At 38.3% G+C, this 23,572-nt stretch overlaps 1 protein-coding gene across 4 annotated transcripts in view; it reads right to left on the bottom strand.

Moving 5' to 3' along the window:
- CNTLN (centlein) overlaps positions 1-11,594 on the bottom strand; it is a 331,593-nt gene extending 319,999 nt beyond the window's left edge. For all 4 annotated transcript variants that reach the window (XM_060300962.1, XM_060300963.1, XM_060300964.1 and 1 more), the window contains exons 1-2: positions 11,206-11,594; positions 1,832-1,920 (exon numbers count right to left, since the gene is read on the bottom strand). In XM_060300962.1, the coding sequence (XP_060156945.1) occupies positions 1,832-1,920; positions 11,206-11,565 (449 nt within the window). In that variant the 5' untranslated portion in view covers positions 11,566-11,594. The remainder of the gene's footprint in view (positions 1-1,831; positions 1,921-11,205) is intronic.
- Positions 11,595-23,572: the final 11,978 nt, after the last annotated feature.

Below are 23,572 nucleotides of genomic sequence, written 5' to 3'. Positions count from 1 at the left end.
GAATTACCTGGACATCAGATCTATGGACACCAGAATTACCTGGAAAGCTTATTTTAAAGACTCCTGGGCCTCATCCCTAAAGATTCAGTAGATCAGGGGAAAGTTCCAGAGACCTGCATTTTAAGAAATTTTCCAGTCCCCAAGGAAAAGAGGAAATTCTCTTCCAAGGAGGAGCCACTCAGCAGTGGACCTGAAGAGGCTGCTGCCAGCAAGAGCAGCAGCTCCAAGAAAAAGAAAAAGCTCCAAAAGCTATCCCAGGAAAATTAGAATGGACATTTCCCTAGTAGGGCATAACTTGCAGAGATATTTCTCAACCCATCCCCTATAGCCCAATAAAAATTTTTAAAAATAAAAAATTTTTAAAAAGAAATTTTCCAAGTATACCTTATGCACATTAAATTTTCAAGATTATAGCTGTAAAGCAGTAATCTCCAAAATTTTCCATTACATATCTTATGAGCAAAAGGCTTTTGAGTACCCACCCCAAAATATATGTGTATATTTATTTATAAATTGTTGATATACTTTTATGTGACCGCATATTATGTATATTATAAAATGTGAAAAATAAAAATCTTAAAGAATGAGAAAGATGACCTAACAATAATTTATTATTTGGTTCTGTCTCAACCAAGAGTAAAGGGAAAATTAAGAATCGCTTTAGAAAGTTGTAAAAAATAAATTAGAAAGTTGAAAAATGTATACAACTAAAAGGAGAGGAGGATAATGAAACAATCACAGAAATGACAAAAGAAATCCCAAGAATATATCTTCTGAAGTCCTATTCTGCTAAAAAACAGTAAAACTGAGAGTGATCACATTTAATCTCTAGAATGACTGAGGAACTAATAAGGGTACTTCAACAAAATACTTAATTCTGATCATCAAAAGGAAAATCTCATTGATGAATTAGACATACAAGACCATGAGAAGAAACTAATTATTCTGTTTTAAGATTTCACGATAACCAAGGATGGTAAAATTAGCCATGGGTATGTATCATAGATTTTTCAAAGTCAAATTCCAGACAATATTAGAATGATCCCAGGGCTAGCGACTCCAAAGGTGAATATACTTCAAGTTATCAAAAACTGATATTCAGATTATATAATCATAATTCCAATTAAAAAAAAGAAAAGGCAACCATATGCTTAGCTTCTCATTTAGGAAATATAATGATATCCATTTAATAGGAAAGCAAGTGTTTTAATTGCTATCTACGTGTCATGAGACTACTGTATACCAAATGTTTGATAAGAAGTACCCAGCATCACTCCACTGTTTCTAATGACCAAGGAGAGGCCCAATAATCTATAGTTAAATGACTGGGCATCCCCTCCAGGGTAATACGGAAATCTCTCAACCTATTCCGGAACACTTACTCTACTCTGGCAAGGTCAACCCAGGCTCTCAAATACACACTGCAATTATCTTAGGGGAAAACTGAGCCATGTCTAGGAAGGATCATGTCTAGGAAGTTGCCTACAGGGTCAGTCTCTGAAGCCAAACAACAGGAACTTCTCCAATTTTTAAAGTTGAGTAGTAAGAGCTTAAAATATACACACACACACAAACACATACACACAAAGTGTCTCTCTTACCTGCAAACTTCCCAAATATGTCAGAATATGAGTAGAAGATAAGGCCTAGCTGTACTTAGCAAACTGACACACCTTGAAATAAATCCAGTAATTATAATATCATGCTCAACATTCCTTTGGAAATCAAATGAATCTCTTCAGGGGATTAATGCCAAGTGTTAATTTTAATAATGAAGAAAAACAAATTCAACAAACTAAATACTGATGAAAAAAATAACTTGGAAACTCACCTTTCCACAACCAAACTGATTGCTTGCGTGAGATCTGGGTTTGTCACCTGGAGACGTTTCCACAAAGACCATACGAATTCTTTATCAGCCTTAAAGAAATAAAAGACATTTTAAATTCATTGCTTTGTAGCTACAGCAGAGAAGGCAAGATACTGCATTAAATTAAAAAATGAAAAACGTAATTACTTGATCCCTAGTTCTATAACTACAAAACAGATTCTTGAAAAGTATAACGGGAAAGCTTTATTTTAAAAAGTTCTTACACTGGTAACCCACATTTATTTTACTATTTCTCCTACTCACATTTGAGGGTGCAAATGCTGAAGGGCTGAATATTAAGGTAAATTTGTTCTAAAATGAGACTGTCCTCTAACTATTGCTCCATTTTCAGCTGCCCTTTTCAGCAAAATTCCTTGAAACAGCTGCCTACAATCATGGTCTCTTCTTCCTCACTCCCCACTCACTCTGTAACCTCCTCCAGTCAGACTTCCCTCCCCACCATAACGCTAAAATCATTTTTCAAGGTCCTCTATATTATCAATTCTTAATAGGCATCTCAAATTTAATTTATCCAAAATAAAGTTTTTGACTTCCTACCCTCTTACAAACCTGCCCTCTCTGCATCTCAGTAAATGACACCACCACCTACTTATTGTTTAAAAACTTAAGATCTAGGAGTCAATCTTGGTTGCTCTCTTTCTTCACATTTCATATCCAAACCATTAGTAAATCCTATTAGCCTTACCTACAAAATATATCCCAATTCTGAACACTTCTACCTAGTACAAGTGGAACAAGTACTATCCACCATCTTACTACGAGTCAACTCCACCACTTGCCTAGCTCCCTATAATGGTCCCCTGGGTTCCTTACAGCTCAAAATCGTCCAGTGGATTTCCATCAGATTAGGAAAACAATCCAAACTCTACCAAGGCCACATGACCCTACACATCTGGTCCTCCAGCCTCATCTATCACTCACCCTCTTATTCACAGGGACCTTCTGGCTCTACTTGTACCAGGTCCTTTTAAATATACAATCTACCAGATTTTCATGTACATTATTACCTAACATCGCTCAAGTCTTTGTTTAAATGTTACCTCTTCAAGAGAAGAGAAGTCTTCCCTAACTACTATATTTATAGCCACCAAAACCCACAAATCTCTGGAAACCCCTTACCCTGTTTAATTATTTTTTTCAAATCACATTTCATTTTATAATACTATATTTGTTTGGTAGTTTATTTGTTTGGTTTTACTTCTGTGACATCATCTATTCTCCCCTTCCTCTTAGTAACAGAAACCATTTTTGATCTTTGCTGCCAACTAAGACTGGCCTCTCTTGCCTATGGGCTCTGTGACTGAGTTCTGCCAATTAAATATAAGAAATGTCATTGGAAACCTTAAAATTGGACTTAAGTCTACCAAATGTGTTACAATTATTTTTTTCCAGTATGTTGTTGCTTATTTGACTTTATTTATGATGGAGACTTTTTGGGAAAAGGTAGTTATTATTTTTATATATTCAAACTTATCTTTTTCATTATGGCTTATGGTTTTCTTCTACAAGTTAAAAAAAGGCCTTCTCTACTCCAAGATTGGAAATATATTTACCCATACTTACTTCTTAAATTTTTATGTTTTCATTTTTTAATGTTCAAATCTTTCATTTCGTTTGACTGTTTTTTAAAGACTTTTGACAGCTGGAGTACTGCAAAGTACTACCTTACCTAACTATTCTTATATGTCATACTTTATATTTTAGAAGCAAGAATTCAGCATTTAGGTATTAAAATGATTTCAGTTAAGGACAAGAAATGTCAATATATAGAGAAATTACATGTCATAAACCTCTGGTGAAGGAAAAGTTAAACTATGTAACATTATGTGCTCTTTTAAAAGGTATGTTGATGAAACTACAAAATCCCTGAAACCAATGTTATCTGGAGATTTATCTTATAGCTTGCCTTGGTAGAGTTTGGATTGTATCCTATAGCTTATCTTTGATAAGATAAGATAAGATAAGATATAGCTTATCTTATAGCTCTTCAAAACAAAAGAGTAACAAAAAAAGAAAACTACAGACCAATATCACTGATGAACAGAGATACAAAAATCCTCAACAAACTACTAGCAAACAGAATCCAACAGCACATTAAAAGGATCATACACCGTGATCAAGTGGGGTTTATCCCAGGAATGCAAGGATTCTTTAACATACGCAAATCAATGTGATAAACCATATTAACAAACTGAAGGAAAAAAACCATACCATCATCTCAATAGACACAGAAAAAGCTTCCAACAAAATTCAACACCCATTTATGATAAACACCCTCCAGAAAATAGGCATAGAGGGAACTTACCTCAATATAAAAAGGCCACATATGACAAACCAACAGCCAACACTGTTTTCAATGGCGAAAAACTGAAATCATTGCCACTATGATCAGGAACAAGACAAGGTTGCCCACTCTCACCACTATTATTCAACATAGTTTTGGAAGTTTTAGCCCAGCAATCAGAGAAGAAAAAGAAATAAAAGGAATCCAAATCGGAAAAGAAGTAAAACTGTCACTGTTTGCAGAGGACATGATACTATAGAGAATCCTAAAGATGCTACCAGAAAACTATTAGAGCTTATCAGTGAATTTGGAAAGTAGCAGGATACAAAATTAATGCACAGAAATGTCTTGTATTCCTATACACTAATGATGAAAAATCTGAAAGAAAATTAATGAAACACTCCCACTTACCAATGCAACAAAAAGAATAAAATACCTAGGAATAAACCTAAGGAGACAAAAGACCTGTATGCAGAAAACTATAAGACACTGATGAAAGAAATTAAAGATGATACAAACATATGGAGAGATATACCATGTTCTTGGACTGGAAGAATCAACATTGTGAAAATGACTATACTACCCAAAGCAATCTACAGATTCAATGCTATCTCTATCAAACTACAAATGGCATTTTTCACAGAGCTAGAACAAAAAATTTCACAGTTTGTATGGAAACACAAAAGACCCCAAATAGCCAAAGCAATCTTGAGAAAGAGAAATGGAGCTGGGGGAATCAGGCTCCCTGACTTCACACTATACTACAAAGCTACATTAATCAAGACAGTATGGTACCCGCACAAAAAGAGAAATATAGATCAATGGAACAGGACAGAAAATCCAAAGATAAACCCATGCACATATGGTCACCTTATTTTTGATAAAGAAGGCAAGAATATACAGTGGAGAATAGACAGCCTCTTTAATAAGTGGTGCTGGGGAAAATGGCTAGATACATGCAGAAGAATGAAATTAGAATACTTCCTAACACCATACACAAAAATAAACTCAAAATGGATTAAAGACCTAAATGTAAGGCCACACACTATAAAACTCTTAGAGAAAAACATAGGCAGAACACTCTATGACATAAATCACAGCAAGATCTTTTTTGACCCACCTCCTAGAGAAATGGAAATAAAAACAAAAATAAACAAATGGGACCTAATGAAACTTAAAAGCTTTTGCACAGAAAAGGAAACCATAAACAAGACGAAAAGACAACCCTCAGAATGGGAGAAAATATTTGCAAATGAAGCAACTGACAAAACAATTAATCTCCAAAATATAAAGGCAGGTCATGCAGCTCAATATCAAAAAAACAAACAACCCAATCCAAAGATGGGCAGAAGACCTAAATAAACTTTTCTCCAAAGAAGATATAGAGATTGCCAACAACCACATGAAAGGATGCTGAACATCACTAATCATTAGAGGAATGCAAATCAAAACTACAATGAGGTATCACCTCACACCAGTCAGAATGGCCATCATCAAAAAATCTACAAACAATAAATGCTAGAGAGAGTGTGGAGAAAAGGGAACCCTCTTGCACTGTTGGTGGGAATGTAAATTGATACAGCCACTATGGAGAACAGTATGGAGGTTCCTTAAAAAACTAAAAATAGAACTACCATATGACCCAGCAATCCCACTACTGGGCATGTACCCTGAGAAAACCATAATTCAAAAAGAGTCATGTACCACAGTGTTCACTGTAGCTCTATTTACAATAGCCAGGACATGGAAGCAATCTAAGTGTCCATCAACAGATGAATGGATAAAGAAGATGTGGCACATATACACAATGGAATATCAGCCATAAAAAGAAACAAAACTGAGTTATTTGTAGTGAAGTGGATGGAGCCAGAGTCTGTCATACAGAGTGAAGTAAGTCAGAAAGAGAAAAACAAATACCATATGCTAACACATATATAAGGAATCTAAAAAAAAAAAAGGGGGGGCTTCCCTGGTGGCGCAGTGGTTGAGAGTCCGCCTGCCGATGCAGGGGACATGGGCTCGTGCCCCGGTCCGGGAGGATCCCACATACCGCGGAGCGGCTGGACCCGTGAGCCATGGCCGCGGAGCCTGTGCATCCAGAGCCTGTGCTCCGCAACGGGAGAGGCCACAGCAGTGAGAGGCCCGTGTACCGCAAAAAAAAAAAAAAAAAGGTTCTGAAGAACCTAGGGGCAGGATAGGAATAAAGACGCAGATGTAGAGAATAAACTTGAGGACACAGGGAGGGGGAAGGGCAAGCTGGGACGAAGTGAGACAGTGGCATGGACATATATACACTACCAAATGTAAAATAGATAGCTAGTGAGAAGGAGCCACATAGCACAGGGAGATCAGCTCAGTGCTTTGTGTCCACCGAGAAGGGTACGATAGGGAGGGTGGGAGGGAGACGCAAGAGGGAGGGGATATGGGGATATATGTATACATATAGCTGATTCACTTTGTTATACAGCAGAAAGTAACACACCATTGTAAAGCAATTATACTCCAATAAAGATGTTTAAAAAAAATAGAAAAAAAAAATAGTAGAGTCACATGTATTTTTCACCTCAACTCCTCTACCTAAAATACTAAGCAAGAAAGGTTAACAAAAGTAAAAACTTAAAAAAAAGTAGGTTTTCAACATTTACAAAATAACTGAGTTACTCCAGCTTAACTAAGTGTGACTTACTAATAAAGGACTTAGCTCTAATACAGTTAGAAGGACAAAGTAAGAAATCAATAAATATCTGATGAAAAAAATCTTTACATATTAATTTATACATTTTTTTCTCTTTCTTTTTGCTATTGTTATGGTTAATGGTTATTTCACATCTCCTCTTTAATCCCCACCAAGGAGAAAGTAACAACAAACTCTCCTTAAATTGTTTTTATCATAGAGGCCAGAAAAAAAAAGCAACCAGAAGAAAAGACTCCTCCAGAAACAGTCTATTGTTAATTTATAACTACAATTTATACCCAGAAGTCACTAGGGGGAGACCTTTCTAATTTCCAAATTTCTCTATTAAACTTCAGTTATTAATTTCTTTTGTTATTAATTTATGATCAGCAATGGTATTCAGATTTTGTCACCTAAAAATACTCAAATGTATAAGTGATACTTGACTTGAGAAAAAGAAGTAAGTTCTTTTGTGAGCAATAAAATGCTACAAACGGATTGTGGGACTATTGTACAATATGTATTAGTTTTTGTAAGTTTTTTAGTTATTTAAATGCTATATAATCTTCAATGTGGATTATACCTCTAATTATTAAAAAGAAGCTCCTTCATATACAAAAAAAAAAGCCCCCAAAAAACACAAAACTAGTTTCCAAACTATTCCACACATTATTAAAACAAGGAAACTACTACCAACCATATTATCTTTATATTTTCCTTTCCTTTGGGCATTTAAAATGTTCTTTTCAAAAATTAAAAGTAAAAATCCTTAAATATTACTCATTATAAAATGCCTTATTCTTACTACAAAACTTCCACACAGAATCAAATAATTTAAAATATAAATTTAAAAATACTACTCCTTCTCACAAAGTTTATTAAACTCAGCCAATGAGAGCTGACTAAATGCCCGAAGATTTGGGTCTGAGTTATCTTAGCAGTGGATTGGCTTTGACTTTCACTTATCAACATGGAAATAAATATCAACTTTACAGACACAGATAAACAAAATTATCTTTTTCACTGGGTACCTACTCTCCCACCACCTAGTTTAGTATATGCCAACATAATAGGCCCTCGATTGACCTCTACTGCACGAATAAATTCAACAAACATATGAAAACTATTTTCTATATTTAAACAAATTAATTTCCTACCAGAACTCAAAGAAAACAATGGAAAGAGTTTAATTACAAAGTATGGCACAAACTAGCCACTCACTAAATTATATTATGAAAAATAACTGTACAAAAAGATTCATCTATTAGAATACAGCTCCTAACAACAGTGAGAATTCTAATTATACAACATGTTCTCAATTTTTTTTTCTTTTTTTGACCGTGCTGCACCGCATGCAGGATCTTAGTTTTCTCACCAGGGATCAAACCTGCCCCCCCTGCAGAGGAAGCGTGGAGTCTTAACCACTGGACCGCCAGGGAAATCCCTCAATTTTGTTTTTTCTTTGTGAATGACTGGACAAGGTTTCAACACACCTAAATGTCTACTAAAAAATGTAACTGGTTGATTTCTGTAGTTATATACTCTTAATTCCAACATCACATACATCATGAAAGTTAATTTCATCATGAAAGTTGGAGTAATACACATATATTTCATTTAAACACCATAATATATCTTTACCTGAAATTGGTATATAGGTTTAGTAAATATTTTTGGCTGTGACTAAAAAGAGAAATATGGTTTGAGATATACATAAATTTGTGTGTGTGTGTACACCTGTATGTGTGTCTATACATATATACATTACACATACATAACTTTTTCTTATCTGATATTCTATAAGTGGTAAAAAATGTGCACATACACATACCCACAACCCCATTCTTGGTCACAAATAGACCACAATCTTGAAATACAAAATCAAAATTAAGAGTATGGTGAAGTTAGGTTCTAAATCAGTGAATAAAGCATGACTGTCATGAACCTGAAATTGATCTTTGGAGTACCTTTGAAAGTTCCTTAGAAAATGCTAGATTTGGAAGCTAACCTATTCTCAGTAAATCCAATACGGACAACTTTTCTTCCCACACTGAAATCAACCACTTTTTCTTCATCTAAGTATGTGTACGTTGCTTGCTAACCTGGGGCCATATGAAAAAAAGTTTAAGTATCACAATCACATAGAATAGGATGAGATACTCATATTAAGAGAAACAGTTGAAACAGATTGTTTTCTATTACATGCTTATTCTGAGTCATTCCAATGGACTGGAATGGTACATGGAATCACTTTCTTTTTCTTCACCAAGCACATATAATTGAATTCCTGTAAGTTAAACGTGGGGAGAAAACCAACTAATTTAAATGAAGCTGCAACTTATGACCAGAGACTAATTAATTAGTGGGGTTCTTTTTCCCAAAGTGTGCATTTTGCCCATTACTGGGCTGTGAAATTAATTTAGTAGATATTAGCAGCACTTTCTTAAATAATAGATTTTAAAAGAAAACATCAGAGTTCAGGACACACAGGGTAAATATTCTTTCTGAAATTATATGCATGTGTATGTGTGTCTACTTACTAGGTTGACGTAAAATGAATTTCTTATCTTGGGTACAATTTTTGAGAGCTGTGGAAAACACAGGGGTTAATACTATGTGTTCTTGGGTACTGTGATTTCTAGCTTAATATATAAGTGGAAGAACTAATTTTAAAAATGTAAAAGTGAATGTTTAATTACTTAAATGCTTTTTATAAAACAATTCAATTATTATGTCTCCCAAATTTCCCCAAAAGCAGGAGTATGATTTGACTGAAGTTTTATGGTATGGGATAGTGCCAACCTCATCTCACATTACTGGAATGCCTATGATCATCTAACAGTGTCAGTACTATAAAATCTCAAGAACCATTGTTCTAGGCTACCTATGACCATCTCAATTCTTACATCTTCCGTAGTCCCATTTTGAAAGAATATTATAGTTAAAGGATTGGGGGAAGAGGGTCATTGGGCTGTTTCCAACAGACTGATTTCTTAATCAAGTCAGTCACAAAACTAAACATCTTAGTTCCTTATCCAGCTCAGGGCACAACTATGGTAAATACAGAGTAAGGGGTAGCGGAGAAAGGGTGTAGAAGATATGGGCAAACAGCATCTTAGATTAGGACTTGCCAAAGTAACAAAGCCCTTTATCATGGATTCACATCTTTAAACTACCCAAAGGTGAAGACTGAGATGACAAAACGCTTTAATTCCTTGGTGTCTTTTATTTATCCCTTTGCTCCTTACCCAGTGAAGAATAGAGAATGGAAAGTCAAAAGGAGGCAGTCACATAATACCTCCCCAACTTGTTTAAGCAAAGACATATTCAATTTGAACAAGACTACTGTGTTTTTACATCCTTGACTCAATCAGTAAAATCCTGCAAAAGAATCCAATAGAATTATGAGAATGAAATTCAGGAATTTTTATTAATCTAAACTTATAATATTGTTTATAAAGTTACCTTGTTGTTTAGCAGTTCTTAATTGGTTCTGTCTTGAAGACAGAGTGACTCAAAGATCTACTGTTGAGTGAATTCCGAACATTTAGTCACCCAACCCTGTTAAAGGTTCTGGTAAATTCGGAGAAGAGATGGTGGTAAGGATGCAAAACTATAAAGGAAAATCAAATCTTTCTGAACATGAGTAGTCAAGCCATCTTTGGTATATACGAATAACAGGAAAGTAATGTTAAAGCAATTGATTTAGTAAATGCTTTTCCCAGGCAAGATGAAAATGAGATTTCTCTCTCCAGAAGTATGGAATTAACTTAGTTAATAAATATTAAGCATCATCTACTGTGAATGAAAATTCCCAGCCTGAGACTCCCTAAAAAGTATTGGTCTGTTTTAACAACTTAAGTTTTACTTAAGAACAAGGGCAAGTGTGGGTTTGACAATTAAAAACAGGCTCCTTCATCCATGGGTTTTATTTCAATAAGAGTGTTTCCACTTTCCCATTCCACATTTCAACTCAGGGATTGCACTCCTGCTGCACCAAGTACCACTACAGTCACGACACAGACCTTGGGCTTGGGGGCGGTAGGGGTGCGACTGCGCGTTTTGGTGGGATCCAAGTGAGGTCAACCAAACCCAGGGCGCCTTGGCCGACCCTGCCCGCCCACTGTCCGGAGAAGGGCGGGAGCCCGAGGTCGGCGAGCCGGACGAGGCCGCCTCCCTCAGCCCAGAGCTGCGGGCCAGGCTGGGTGTGGGAGCCGGCACCGGGCGCCGCCGGGCGGAGGTGGGTGGGTCCCAAACCCGCGCAGCTAGGCAGCCGAAGGCAGAAGGAGACGGGCGCATTTCCCCACCGGCCCCGGCCCGGCTGTGGAGGGGAAAGACCGGCGGCCACCTCGATACCTGACACAGGGCCAGCTCCTCCTTTACGCTGCTCAGCTCTTCCTCCAGCAGCTGCGTCCGGGTCACCATCGCCTCCTCTACCGAGATGCCCTCTAGTCGCATGGACCCCATGGGCGCGCTGTGGAGGGGAGCCTGAGCCGCAGCTGTCCGCCCTGGCCCTCGCTGGCCCTCTGACCCTTCTTCGCCCCGCCGGGGTAAATCGCTTTTGTCCATGACGCCCTCCCGCGCTGCGCCCGCAAGACCCGAAGTGTTACTTAGCACTTCGTGTGCCACAGCTCCCAGCCCAACACGTGGGGACCCGGGCCCCAACTGTCGCGCGGCGGGCGGAGGGAGCTGTGAGGGCCGCAAGCGCGCCGCCATGGCCGCGGCTACTAACGGGTCAAGTTCCCTCTAGGAAACTCCTCCTCCCCTTCCCCATCCGAGCAAGCCCGAAGCTCCGAGCTGCGCATGCGCCCGACTTTTCCCGCCTTGGCGCGCGGCGTTTCGCGCTCGCGGGTCCTGGCTGGCTTCCCACGGGCCGCGCGCCCGGCGCGAGCGTTAGCGGCGCACGCGCCGTGGCCTGAAGAGTCAGGCGGCTCCGCCCCGCGCACTATCCCCGCGTGCCCTGGTCAGTCTTTAACCTGCAACGTCACGGCTTCCCGCACGCCTAAAATCCTACCTGCTGCTTTGCGCCTAGCTTACATCCCACTTCTTAAAGCCTTCCTTGACAAGCCCGTACCCCCAAATGATCCCTAACTGTGAATTCCTCTGCCTTCAAGGCCCCTGCCAACTCGTTTGTCACGTTTCATTGACCGCCCTGTAGTGTTAGTTATAGGGCTAATCCCTCCAGCGCTGTTGTAAACTCCTTGAGGATCAGGGAATAAGTTTTACACTTAAGTGTTTTCTTCAAACCCTTTAGCAAAACTGCTTGACGTACAGCTGACAACCAACTGACTGATGTCGAGGAGATGTGGAAAGCCTTGGGCTGAGCTGGAACTAGCGGGCAGGTTTCCCATTTGAATTATGATCTTTTGTGCACCCTTTGTCTTTTGCAAGAGTCAGGACTTCCTTTGAGTTTTATGTCAGCTTCTTTACGCAGTTGGCTGCGTATCAGAGTGAGTGTGACCCGCATTCCCACAGTTTGGATCCTTGGACTAATTTGAAGCCAGTAATTTGGAGCGTGGTTAAAGAAACAAGACCAACTCTCTTTATTGTTCATCCTCTCTTTTTCTTCTTTTTTCCTTCCTTCTTTCCGGCTTTGTTTATAAACTTTGAATAACCTCTTTTTCTGTCATTAAAACACGTCCTACTCGTGATGAGTTTAGTAAGGAGATGCGCTTGAGCTAGCACTCGAGTTCTACCGAAAGCTAGATCGCTGTCCTCTGCGGAAAAGGTTCCAGAGTACTTGGAGAGCTGAGATGGGTTAAGGAGGACTGTGGAAATAGGGAGGTGACCGTTTTAACTGATGACCTCTTCATTTAATCAAAATTACCGCTTTGTGCCAGAATCTAGTCAGCACATCAAAAGACACCCTCCCTAGGGGATATGGGAATATATGTATACATATAGATGATTCACTTTGTTATACAGCGGAAACTAACACAACATTGAAAAGCAGTTATACTCCAATAAAGATGTTTAAAAAAACAAAAGACACTCTCCCAGTCAGAATTCTGCTGAGGCAGGATGATTGTGCTTTCTTCCCACTGAAGGTGAATATTTAATAAAATTTATAAAAGGATTACACTAGAAAAAGTACATATAAGCCTGTCTTAAAAGTAGCTACCATATTGAACATTTACTATATGCTGAGTCCAGTGATAACTACTTTTCATATATGTACTCATTCAATTCTCACAACATGAGGGTAAAATAGATGTTATTATCCCCATTTTACTAGTGAGAAAACTGAGATTTAAAAAATTACTCTACCTTGTCTGAAGTCCCACATCTGGTATTAAAGCTAGAATACAGATCCACTTAACTCTAAAACCCATCCTTTGATTCCTACCCTTACTCCATACCTGTCACTTGAAATACAGCATTAGGTCTGATAGCACATGAGACTTTTTTGGGTTTAAGACTATGGGAATTCTAATCACATGACTCACATATTTGGCATGAAATCAATGCGAATGTACATTTTCAATGGCTATTTGGTACTCACTCAGAGGGTATCATTTCATCTAAAATGAAAAATAAATAGAAAAATTCTTTTGAAAAGTAGTGGAGTCTCTTCTATTATGTACAATGGATAAATAAACATATTTGAAAAGAAGGATATATCTGAATCTATGACTAGGTAGACAATTTTTTTTAATTTTTTTTGGTGCTAAAATACAAATAACACAAAATTTACCATTATAGCCACTTAAGTGGCTGCAAATAAAGAACAATCCAAAGTTGTTAAGTACATTCAAAATGTTAGGCAACAATCACCACTACCTAGTTCCAGAACATTTTCAGCACCCCAAACCAAAAACCCTTACTTATTAAACAGTTACTTTCCATTTCTGCTATCTCCCAAGCCTGCCCCAGGTAACTACCAATCTGCTTTGTATCTATAGTTTTGTCCATTCTGCATATTTCATCTAAATGAAGCCATTCAGCATGTGGCCTTTTATGTCTGGCTCCTTTCACTTAGCATGTTTTCAAGGTTCATTCAATTTTTAGCATCAGTACTTCATTCTTTTTCATAGCTGAATAATATTCCGTTTTATGGATATACCACAATTTGTTTATCCATTCATCCATTCATGGCATTTTGGTTGTTTCCACATCTTGCCTATTATGAATAGAGCTACTATGAACATTCGCATACAGGTTATTATTTGAACACCTATTTTCAAATATTTTGTGTATATACCTAGGAGTGAAATTGTTGGGTCATTTGGTAATTCTATGTTTAAGTTACTGAAGAACCACCTGTTTTCCACAGTAGCTGCCCCATTTACATTCCCACCAGCAATGTATGAGAATTTCAATTTCTCTGCATCCTCACAAACACTTGTCATTTTCCTTTTTTATATTGGTTATACTATTGAGTGGGAAATAGTGTCTCATTGTGGTTTTGATTTGCATTTCCTTAAGGACTAATGACATTTATCATCTTTTCATGTGCTTGTTAGATATTTGTTTATTTCTTTGGAGAAATGTCAATTCAAGTCCTTTGTCCACTTATTAAATGGGTTGTTTTTCTTTTTATTATTGAGTTGTTAACAGTTCTTTACTGGCAGAGAATTTTCAAGAACTGAAACTTGCACATTTTCAGAAACATACATAGGAAGTTCTTTCTTGCATTAGTTACTTGCTAAAATGACAGAAATGTGTGAAACACTGTATATTAACACCTGTAACTCAGAAAGATAAGTTAAAGATCTGAAATAATACCTAAATAAAAATGTCTAAAACAATCAAGTGTTTCTCCTGTGCAATTTTCTGTTCAAACATTTAAAAGTGATGATTTCTGTTCTTCAGAAATGCATAATAAAGTCTGCTGAGGATGAAGTATATTAAACTACAGAAACACACGATTCTATCTATATCACCATTGTATAGTTGAAATATTGGGAAAAATGAGGGAAATGTGCAAATTAATATGGCATTTAAATTGCATCTCTCACTTTAATTTTAAAAATTTAAATCTAACTTCTATTTAAAAAGAGAAAAATGTGTTAGCACTTTCTCAGCCTTTATGTTTCTTGTTTTTCAGAAAGAATGCCAAATTTTAAGACATGTTTATTTCTCCTTTACCAATTTGGTATACTCTTTATTTGGGCAATGGATTTAATTGTTAAATCTAAAGCCACTATTAGGTATTGGTAAGACATTAAATATCATAGATTTCTTTCATATCATTTTGACATTTATCTCAATTTTAAGGTTCTTGCCATATTCTAGGGATCTAAATCAAGAATAGCCTATTGCCACTCCTTCAACATTAAAAGATAATCCCAGGGCTTCCCTGGTGGCGCAGTGGTTGAGAGTCCTCCTGCCGATGCAGGTGACACGGGTTCGTGCCCTGGTCTGGGAAGATCCCACATGCCGCGGAGCGGCTGGGCCCGTGAGCCATGGCCACTGAGCCTGCGCGTCCGGAGCCTGTGCTCCGCAACAGGAGAGGCCACAGCAGTGAGAGGCCCGCGTACAGCAAAACAAAAAAAAGATAATCCCACAAACTAGAATGTGCCATTGTGGCACTTGAATCAGCAGTAGACATATCATGTCAGTCTACTGTGGACAAACTGCAATCCAGGAGTTAAGAGTAAACCAAGAAAATTGTTTTGTACTTGTAATTACTGTTGGCCTTTGTATCCATGGGTTCCACACTGCAGATTCAACCAAACATGGATCAAAACTATTCAGAAAAAAAATTTGAGAAAATTCCAAAGAGAAAAACTTGAATTTGCCACATGCCAGCAACGATTTACATAGCATCTACATTGTATTAGGCATTACAAGTAATCTAGAAATGATTTAAAGTATACGGGAGTATGTGCATAGGTTATATGCAATACAACTTTATTTAATACAAAGAATTTGAGCACCAGCGGATTTTGGTATCCAGGGGGGTCCTGGAACCAATCCCTCAAGGATACTGAAGGAAGACTGTAATACAATTTTGTTCGAGTGATGCCTGGCAACTATTGATCAGTCCTGAGAGTGTTCTAGGTCAAGATCATAGGTATCTAAGGATGGCATCATCAGTTCCAGTTGTCCCACGTGATTTTCCTGCAGTTCAAAAAGGATGACCTTACAGAGCTACAACAACAGAACTTCATCTTCCATTTTCATCTTCAATGATTACATAACAGTCCAAAACTGTTTAAATAACTGTCTTTTCTTTCCTTACTAATAGGCTTTTCTAAAATTATCTCCATTAAGTCCTAACTCTCAGTGTGGGTGTTGTTCTAGAGAAAAAAATAAGCCATGTGCTGTTGTTCTGAGTAACTGTTATCAGCTTACTTAGCTAGGTGAAGTTTGGAATACAATCCCAAATTCCCTGAGGAGTTCCACTGATTCAATACACAAGGTTTCACAGTTTAGGCTCTTTGTTTTAACACATGGCTAGAATGAGACAACACTATTTTTTTCAGCTTTCTCATCTGTATTTCAGTTTCCTCTTCCCTAAGAGAGGCAATGATAGAACCATGGTCCTTGGTATTTTATGTGGATTTTCTTTACCCTCAAGGCAATATTGAAAAAGTACTCCAACTCTTCCACCTATTTTTCTTCTCTGCCTTCACCCCAAACATGAAGGCCTTCTTCTTCCATTGCCAGTGATCTGGTTTAACATCTCTGTCTTGATGATGCTTATCTATTCCCTATAACAGTGTTCATACACTATCATAGCATATAGGCATACGTGCATACACTCACACACACACAGTGGCATTTTGCCTTTTGTGATACTGTGATTTATAATAAGAAATACATATTTGGTTTTTGCCCCCATCCCCGTTTCTGGCACAGAGCACGTAAAACCCTTGTAATTTGCTAAATGTGTCTTTTTACGTTAATGAGTTGACTTTTGGAAAGAACCTAAGGATGGAGGCTGGCTGCCATGGGGAGCCAACCAATCATGTGAATAGAGGGTTGGAATTTCCAGGCTCTGATTCTCTTCCTGCTTGGCAAGCTGATCAGAGTCCCAGTAGGAAGTTGATGGCAACTCACATAGAGTAATTTGAGGACCAGTTAAAATACAGACTAATTACAAAGGTAAGGGTAGGATCTAGAGATAGCACAAAGGGTAGTGTAGTACCTCAATGCTAATCAAAGGGTGGGAGATTTTATCACCCTAAACTTGAAAGGGTGAGGGGAATGAGCAGCTATTGGAACGAGGAGACAGAAAGGGCTGTGTACAGAGAGCTGCGTGGTGAAAGACACAGACTCAAGAGACAGGAAGCCAGGGGAACAAATACTCAAACTTCACTCTCTTCCCTCAGGCCCATCTCCTCCCATGCTCCCTACTGGCTGAACTCAACCAGTTTTTACATGGCAGCCCAGCAGGACACAGAGGAGGGCGAAAAAAACATCAAGAGACAAGGTGGAGAGGCAAACAGAAGGTGTCCAGCCCAAGAGGCCAATGTAGTCTAATAAGCAACACCTGGAACAGAGTGTAAATAGCATCTTGTTATACCCAATAAATGAGTTAAAGTAACAACCCTTGTGTTGTTCACATGGCAGCTGGTTGGATGTTACTCTAACTTACAAGTCCATAAAGGAGGAAAAGGGAAGTCACATAAAGAAGAGGGAACAGAATCTAGGCAAGAGTTAGATAAAGAGTACAGGGCTGGGACATCCCTGGTGGAGCAGTGGTTAAGAATCTGCCTACCAATGCAGGGGACCCGGGTTCGGTCCCTGGTCTGGGAAGATCCCACATGCCATGGAACAACTAAGCCTGGGCACCACAGCTACTGAGCCTGCACTCTAGAGCCCATGAGCCACAACTACTGAGCCCGCGTGCTGCAACTACTGAAGCCTGTGCGCCTAGAGCCCATGCTCTGCAACAAGAGAAGCCATCACAGTAAGCCCACGCATCGCAAGGAAGACCCAACGCAGCCAAAAACTAAATAAATCTTAAGGAAAAAAAAAGAAAAAGTACAGGGCTTGTGAACAGACAAGCATCAATGCATGTGCTTTCTTTTACTGACTTCACATTCTGCATTAAAACTTGGTTTCCAGAAGTTTTAGGCCACTTCATCTAATGGGGGGGGAATCCCCCAAGATATTATTTTTCAGTTTTCATTTTGCATCTATTTTACATTTTGCATCCATAATTTTATTATTCTCACATTTAGAACATTTAGAAGGCAGAAGATAACTCTCTTTTTTCTGTACCTCTCATGATACCTATCACAACGCCCTTACAAAGGAAGCACTTGAGAAATGTCTCTCAACTAGCTCCCTATAAGCCAAAGAAAGTCTTGTCTTCAGCAATTACCAGACGTTCCTTATGGTTGTTAATTACATATGCCTCACATTAATGCCTCACATTAGTGGGGCATTGCTTTGCTATGAACAGGAAATATTTTTATGGGTAACTTATCAAGATTAAAATAAGATATAAATAGATCACATGCATGCTAACTACTACTGGGGAAAAATGAGACTGTTAAATTAATAAAATGGTTCCTGTGCTGCCAACATTTTTTCCCCCAAATCATGCTTCCTGATATAGCAAAATTCCGTGGGATAATAAAGGGAAGAAAGAGAGAAAATGAAATTAAATTTGGGGGACCCTTGCCAGACACTGTTCATTCATTCCTTCATTTTTTCAACAAATACTTACTGAAATTGCTAGGGATACAGCAGTGAATAGTCACGATCCTGGCTTTTATGGACTTTATATTCTAGTAGGAGAAAATACATCATAAACAAGTAACTATACTTGTTAATTAGTGAAAAGTTATGTAAACAGAAATAAAGCAAGGAAAGGGAAGAGTGAGTGAAGGCAGTGGTTGAGCCCCATTTTAGGCAGAGTGGTCAGGGAAAGCATTTCCAATAAGGAACGTTTAAGCAAATGATAGTTCCTTCGATTGAGTAGGAAGCACACCAAGCACATATCTGGGAGGTTATCGGACAACAGAGAAAGTGAAAGTAGGAATAAAAAGCAAAAGCTTATGAGTAAAATCCAAATACTGCTGTGCTTCATAGGTTGACACATCCATATAAACTATTTCCCAGGAAATGTCTGTTATCCCAAAGAAGCCCATTCCCAAGTAGATTAAAGTATCTACATGGCTAGGGAACAAGTTTTGTGATCCATAAGTAAACTCCAAGTTTGAAGTGGTTTTTATAAGGCATTTGATAAGAGCCACAAAGGGACCCTGATCTCACCAGAAACATTTCTTAACGAAATCATTTGAAAAGGAATCATACTAAAAGATATTAATGGAGTAACAAATGAGCTGATTTGGAGTTTAAAGAAAAGGGAACAATAGTTAATAATAGCTTTTCCCATGCTGGCTTTAGGTTAGAATCAACTAAAGGATCTTTTCAAATAATAATACCTGTGTCCCATCCCCAGAGATTCTGATTTAATGGCTGTGGTGTGGGGCCCAGGTGTTGTTATTTTTTTTAAAGCTCCCCAAGTGAGTCTAATATGCAGCTGATTGAGAATCAATCTGGTTTGAAAAAAAGAACATAAGTTAAGCTGTTAAATTTTTTTTTTTTAAATCATGCCACGCATTGCTTCTGGAATGCAAAATATATCTCACAGTGATCTAATTAGTGAGTCAAATTATGTATGGAGTACTACCTATTATGCACTACAGGCTTAGCATGGGAGATACAGAAGGGAAAAGGTAAACCAATCCCTACATTTGTGGAACTCAAAATGGGGAAAGGCAATGACAAAAACGTAAACAACTTTAAAAGCAACAACAACAAGATAGAGAGTGCAATAAGTGTTAGAAAGGAAAGAAAGTGTGATGAGACAGAGGGTATCTGGGTAGGGACTACTTTTTTAGGTTGACTACGAAAGCCCTCTCTGAGAGGTATAATTTAAGCAGAAACCTGAAAGATGAGAAGAAAACAACAATTTAGAAAGTTTGGAGTGTGAATGGCAAATGCAAAGCCCTGAGGACCAAAGTTGCTTGGTGTGTTCTAAAACCAGAGACGACACAACTATGACAGGAGTTAGAGTGAAAAGATATGTGGTGTAAGATGAAGAAAGGAATTTGAATTTTGTTCTAAGACGTCAAGGATTTTAAAGCAGAGGACAGATGTGAATTCACTATATTAATAAAAGACCACTCTGGGGACTTCCCTGGCCATCCAGTGGTTAAAATTTTGCCTTCCAGTGCAGGGGGGTTGGTTTGGTTACTGGTCAGGGAGCTAAGATCCCACATCCTCGGGGTCAAGAAACCAAAACATAAAGCAGAAGCAATATTGTAACAAATTCAATAAAGACTATAAAAATGGTCCACATCAGAAAAACTTTTTTTTTGAGCCCTCCACTGAGAACTGCTGGTTAGACTTGATGGCTTAGAAATGACTTTTCTCCAGATTAAATCCACATGGCTGACAGGGTCTTGGTGCTCCGGCCGGATGTCAGGCCTGAGCCTCTGAGGTGGGAGAGCTGAGTTCAGGACACTGGTCCACCAGAGACCTCCTGGTCCCACGTAATATCAATGGGCGAGAGCTCTCCCAGAGATCTCCATCTCAACGCTAAGACCCAGCTCCACTCACCGACCAGCAAGCTCCAGTGCTGGACACCCCATGCCAAACAACTAGCAAGACAGGAACACAACCCCACCCATTAGCAGAGAGGCTGCCTAAAATCATACTAAGTTCACAGACACCCCAAAACACACCACCAGATGTCATCCTGCCCACCAGAAAGACAAGATCCAGCCTCAGCCACCAGAACATAGGCACCATTCCCCTCCACCAGGAAGCCTACACAACCCACTGAACCAACCTTATCCACTGGGAGCAGAGACCAAAAACAACGGGAACTACGAACATGCAGCCTGCAAAAAGGAGACCCCAAACACAGTAAGTTAAGCAAAAGAGAAGACAGAGAAATACTCCACAGATAAAGAAGCAAAGTAAAAACCCATCAGATGAAACAAATGAAGAGGAAATAGGCAGTGTACCTAAAAAAGAATTCAGAAAAATGATAGTAAAGATGATCCAAAATCTTGGAAATAGAATGGAGAAAATGCAAGAAACATTTAACAAGGACCTAGAAGAACTAAAGAGCAAACAAACAATGATGAACAACAGAATAAATGAAATTAAAAATTCTGTAGAAGGAATCAATAACAGAATAACTGAGGCAGAAGGACGGATAAGTGATCTGGAAAATAAAATAGTAGAAATAACTACCGCAAAGAGGAATAAAGAAAAAAGAATGAAAAGAATTGAAGACAGTCTCAGAGACCTCTGGGACAAAATTAAACGCACCAACATTCGAATTATAGGGATCCCAGAAGAAGAAGAGAAAGACAAAGGGACTGAGAAAATATTTGAAGAGATTATAGTTGAAAACTTCCCGAATATGGGAAAGGAAATAGTTAGTCAAATACAGGAGGTGCAGAGAGTCCCATACAGGATAAATCCAAGGAGAAACACACCAAGACACATATTGATCAAACTATGAAAAATTAAATACAAAGAAAAAATATTAAAAGCAGCAAGGGAAAAGCAACAAATAACATACAAGGGAATCCCCATAAGGTTAACAGCTGATCTTTCAGCAGAAACTCTGCAAGCCAGAAGGGAGTGGCAGGACATATTTAAAGTGAGGAAAGGGAAGAACCTACAACCAAGATTACTCTACCCAGCAAGGATCTCATTCAGATTTGACAGAGAAATTAAAACCTTTACAGACAAGCAAAAGCTGAGAGAGTTCAGCACCACCAAACCAGCTTTACAACAAATGCTAAAGGAACTTCTATAGGCAGGAAACACAAGAGAAGAAAAAGACCTACAATAACAAACCCAGTACAATTAAGAAAATGGTAATAGGAACATACATTTCGATAATTACCTTAATTATAAATGGATTAAATGCTCCAAACAAAAGACATACACTGGCTGAACAGATACAAAAACAAGACGTGTATATATGCTCTCTACAAGAGACCCACTTCAGACCTAGGGATACAAACAGACTGAAAGTGAGGGAATGGAAAAAGATATTCCATGCAAATGGAAATCAAAAGAAAGCTGGAGTAACAATTCTCATATCAGACCAAGACAGTATGGTACTGGCACAAATACAGATCAATGGAGCAGGGTAGAAAAACCAGAGATAAACCTACACATATATGGTCACCTTATCTTTGATAAAAGAGGCAAGAATATACAATGGAGAAAAGACAGCTTCTTCAATAAGTGGTGCTGGGAAAACTGGACAGCTACATGTGAAAGAATGAAATTAGAACACTCCCTAACACCATACACAAAAAGAAACTCAAAATGGATTAAAGACCTAAATGTAAGTCCAGACACTGTAAAACTCTTAGAGGAAAACATAAGCAGAACACTCTATGACATAAATCACAGCAAGATCCTTTTTGACCCACCCACCTCCTAGAGTAACGGAAATAAAAACAAAATTAAACAAATGGGACCTAATGAAACTTAAAAGCTTTTGCACAGCAAAGGAAACCATTAACAAGATGAAAAGACAGCCCTCAGAATGGGAGAAAATATTTGCAAACAAAGCAACTGACAAAGGATTAATCTCCCAAATACACAAGCAGCTCATGCAGCTCAATGTCAGAAAAACAAACAACCCAATCCAAAAATGGGCAGAAGACCTAAGTAGACTTTTCTCCAAAGAAGATATACAGATTGCCAACAAACACATGAAAGGTTGCTCAACATCACTAATTATTAGAGAAATGCAAATCAAAACTATAATGAGGTATCACTTCACACTGCTCAGAATGGCCATGATCAAAAAATCTACAAACAATAAATTCTGGAGAGGGTGTGGATGAAAGGGAACCCTCTTGCACTGTTGGTGCAAATGTAAATTGATACAGTCACTATGGAGAACAGTATGGAGGTTCCTTAAAAAACTAAAAATAGAACTACCATATAACCCCGCAATCCCACTACTGGGCATATATCCAGAGAAAAGCATATTTCAAAAAGAATCATGTACCACAATGTTCATTGCAGCACTATTTACAAGAGCCAGGACATGGAAGCAACCTAAGTGTCCATCGACAGATGAATGGATAAAGAAGATGTGGCACATATATACAATGGAATATTGCTCAGCCATAAAAAGAAATGAAATTGAGTTATTTGTTGTGAGGTGAATGGACCTAGAGTCTGTAATACAGAGTGAAGTAAATCAGAAAGAGAAAAACAAGTACCGTATGCTAACACATGTATATGGAATCTAAAAAAAAAATAATGGTTCTGAAGAACCTAGGAGCAGGACAGGAATAAAGACGCAGACGTGGACAATGGACTTAAGGACACGGAGAGGGGGAAGGGTAAGCTGCGACGAAATGAGAGTGTGCCACTGACATATATACACTACCAAATGTAAAATTGATAGCTAGTGGGAAGCAGCTGCATTGCACAGGGGGATCAGCTCCGTGCTTTGTGACCTCCTGGAAGGGTGGGATAAGGAGGGTGGGAGGGAGACACAAGACGGAGGGGATATTGGGATATATGTATATATATAGCTGATTCACTTTGTTATACAGCAGAAACTAACACAACATTTTAGTATTGTATACTACAATAAAGATGTTTAAAAAAATTTTTTTAATTAAAAAAAAAAAGACCACTCTGTTGCGGGGAGAATGGAATGTGGGGTTAGGAAAAGGGGAATAGAAGCAGGACAACCAGTTCAAGCAAGAGATGATGGTGGCTTGCACCGGGGTATTTGCGGGGGGGAAAGAGGGATATGGCAGTC

This window comes from Globicephala melas, chromosome 6 (genome assembly GCF_963455315.2).
Source record: "Globicephala melas chromosome 6, mGloMel1.2, whole genome shotgun sequence".
In the NCBI taxonomy this organism is placed as follows: Eukaryota; Metazoa; Chordata; class Mammalia; order Artiodactyla; family Delphinidae; genus Globicephala; species Globicephala melas.
The sequence above is the reverse complement of the archived record's forward strand: the minus strand, read 5'-3'. Positions and strand labels throughout refer to the sequence as shown.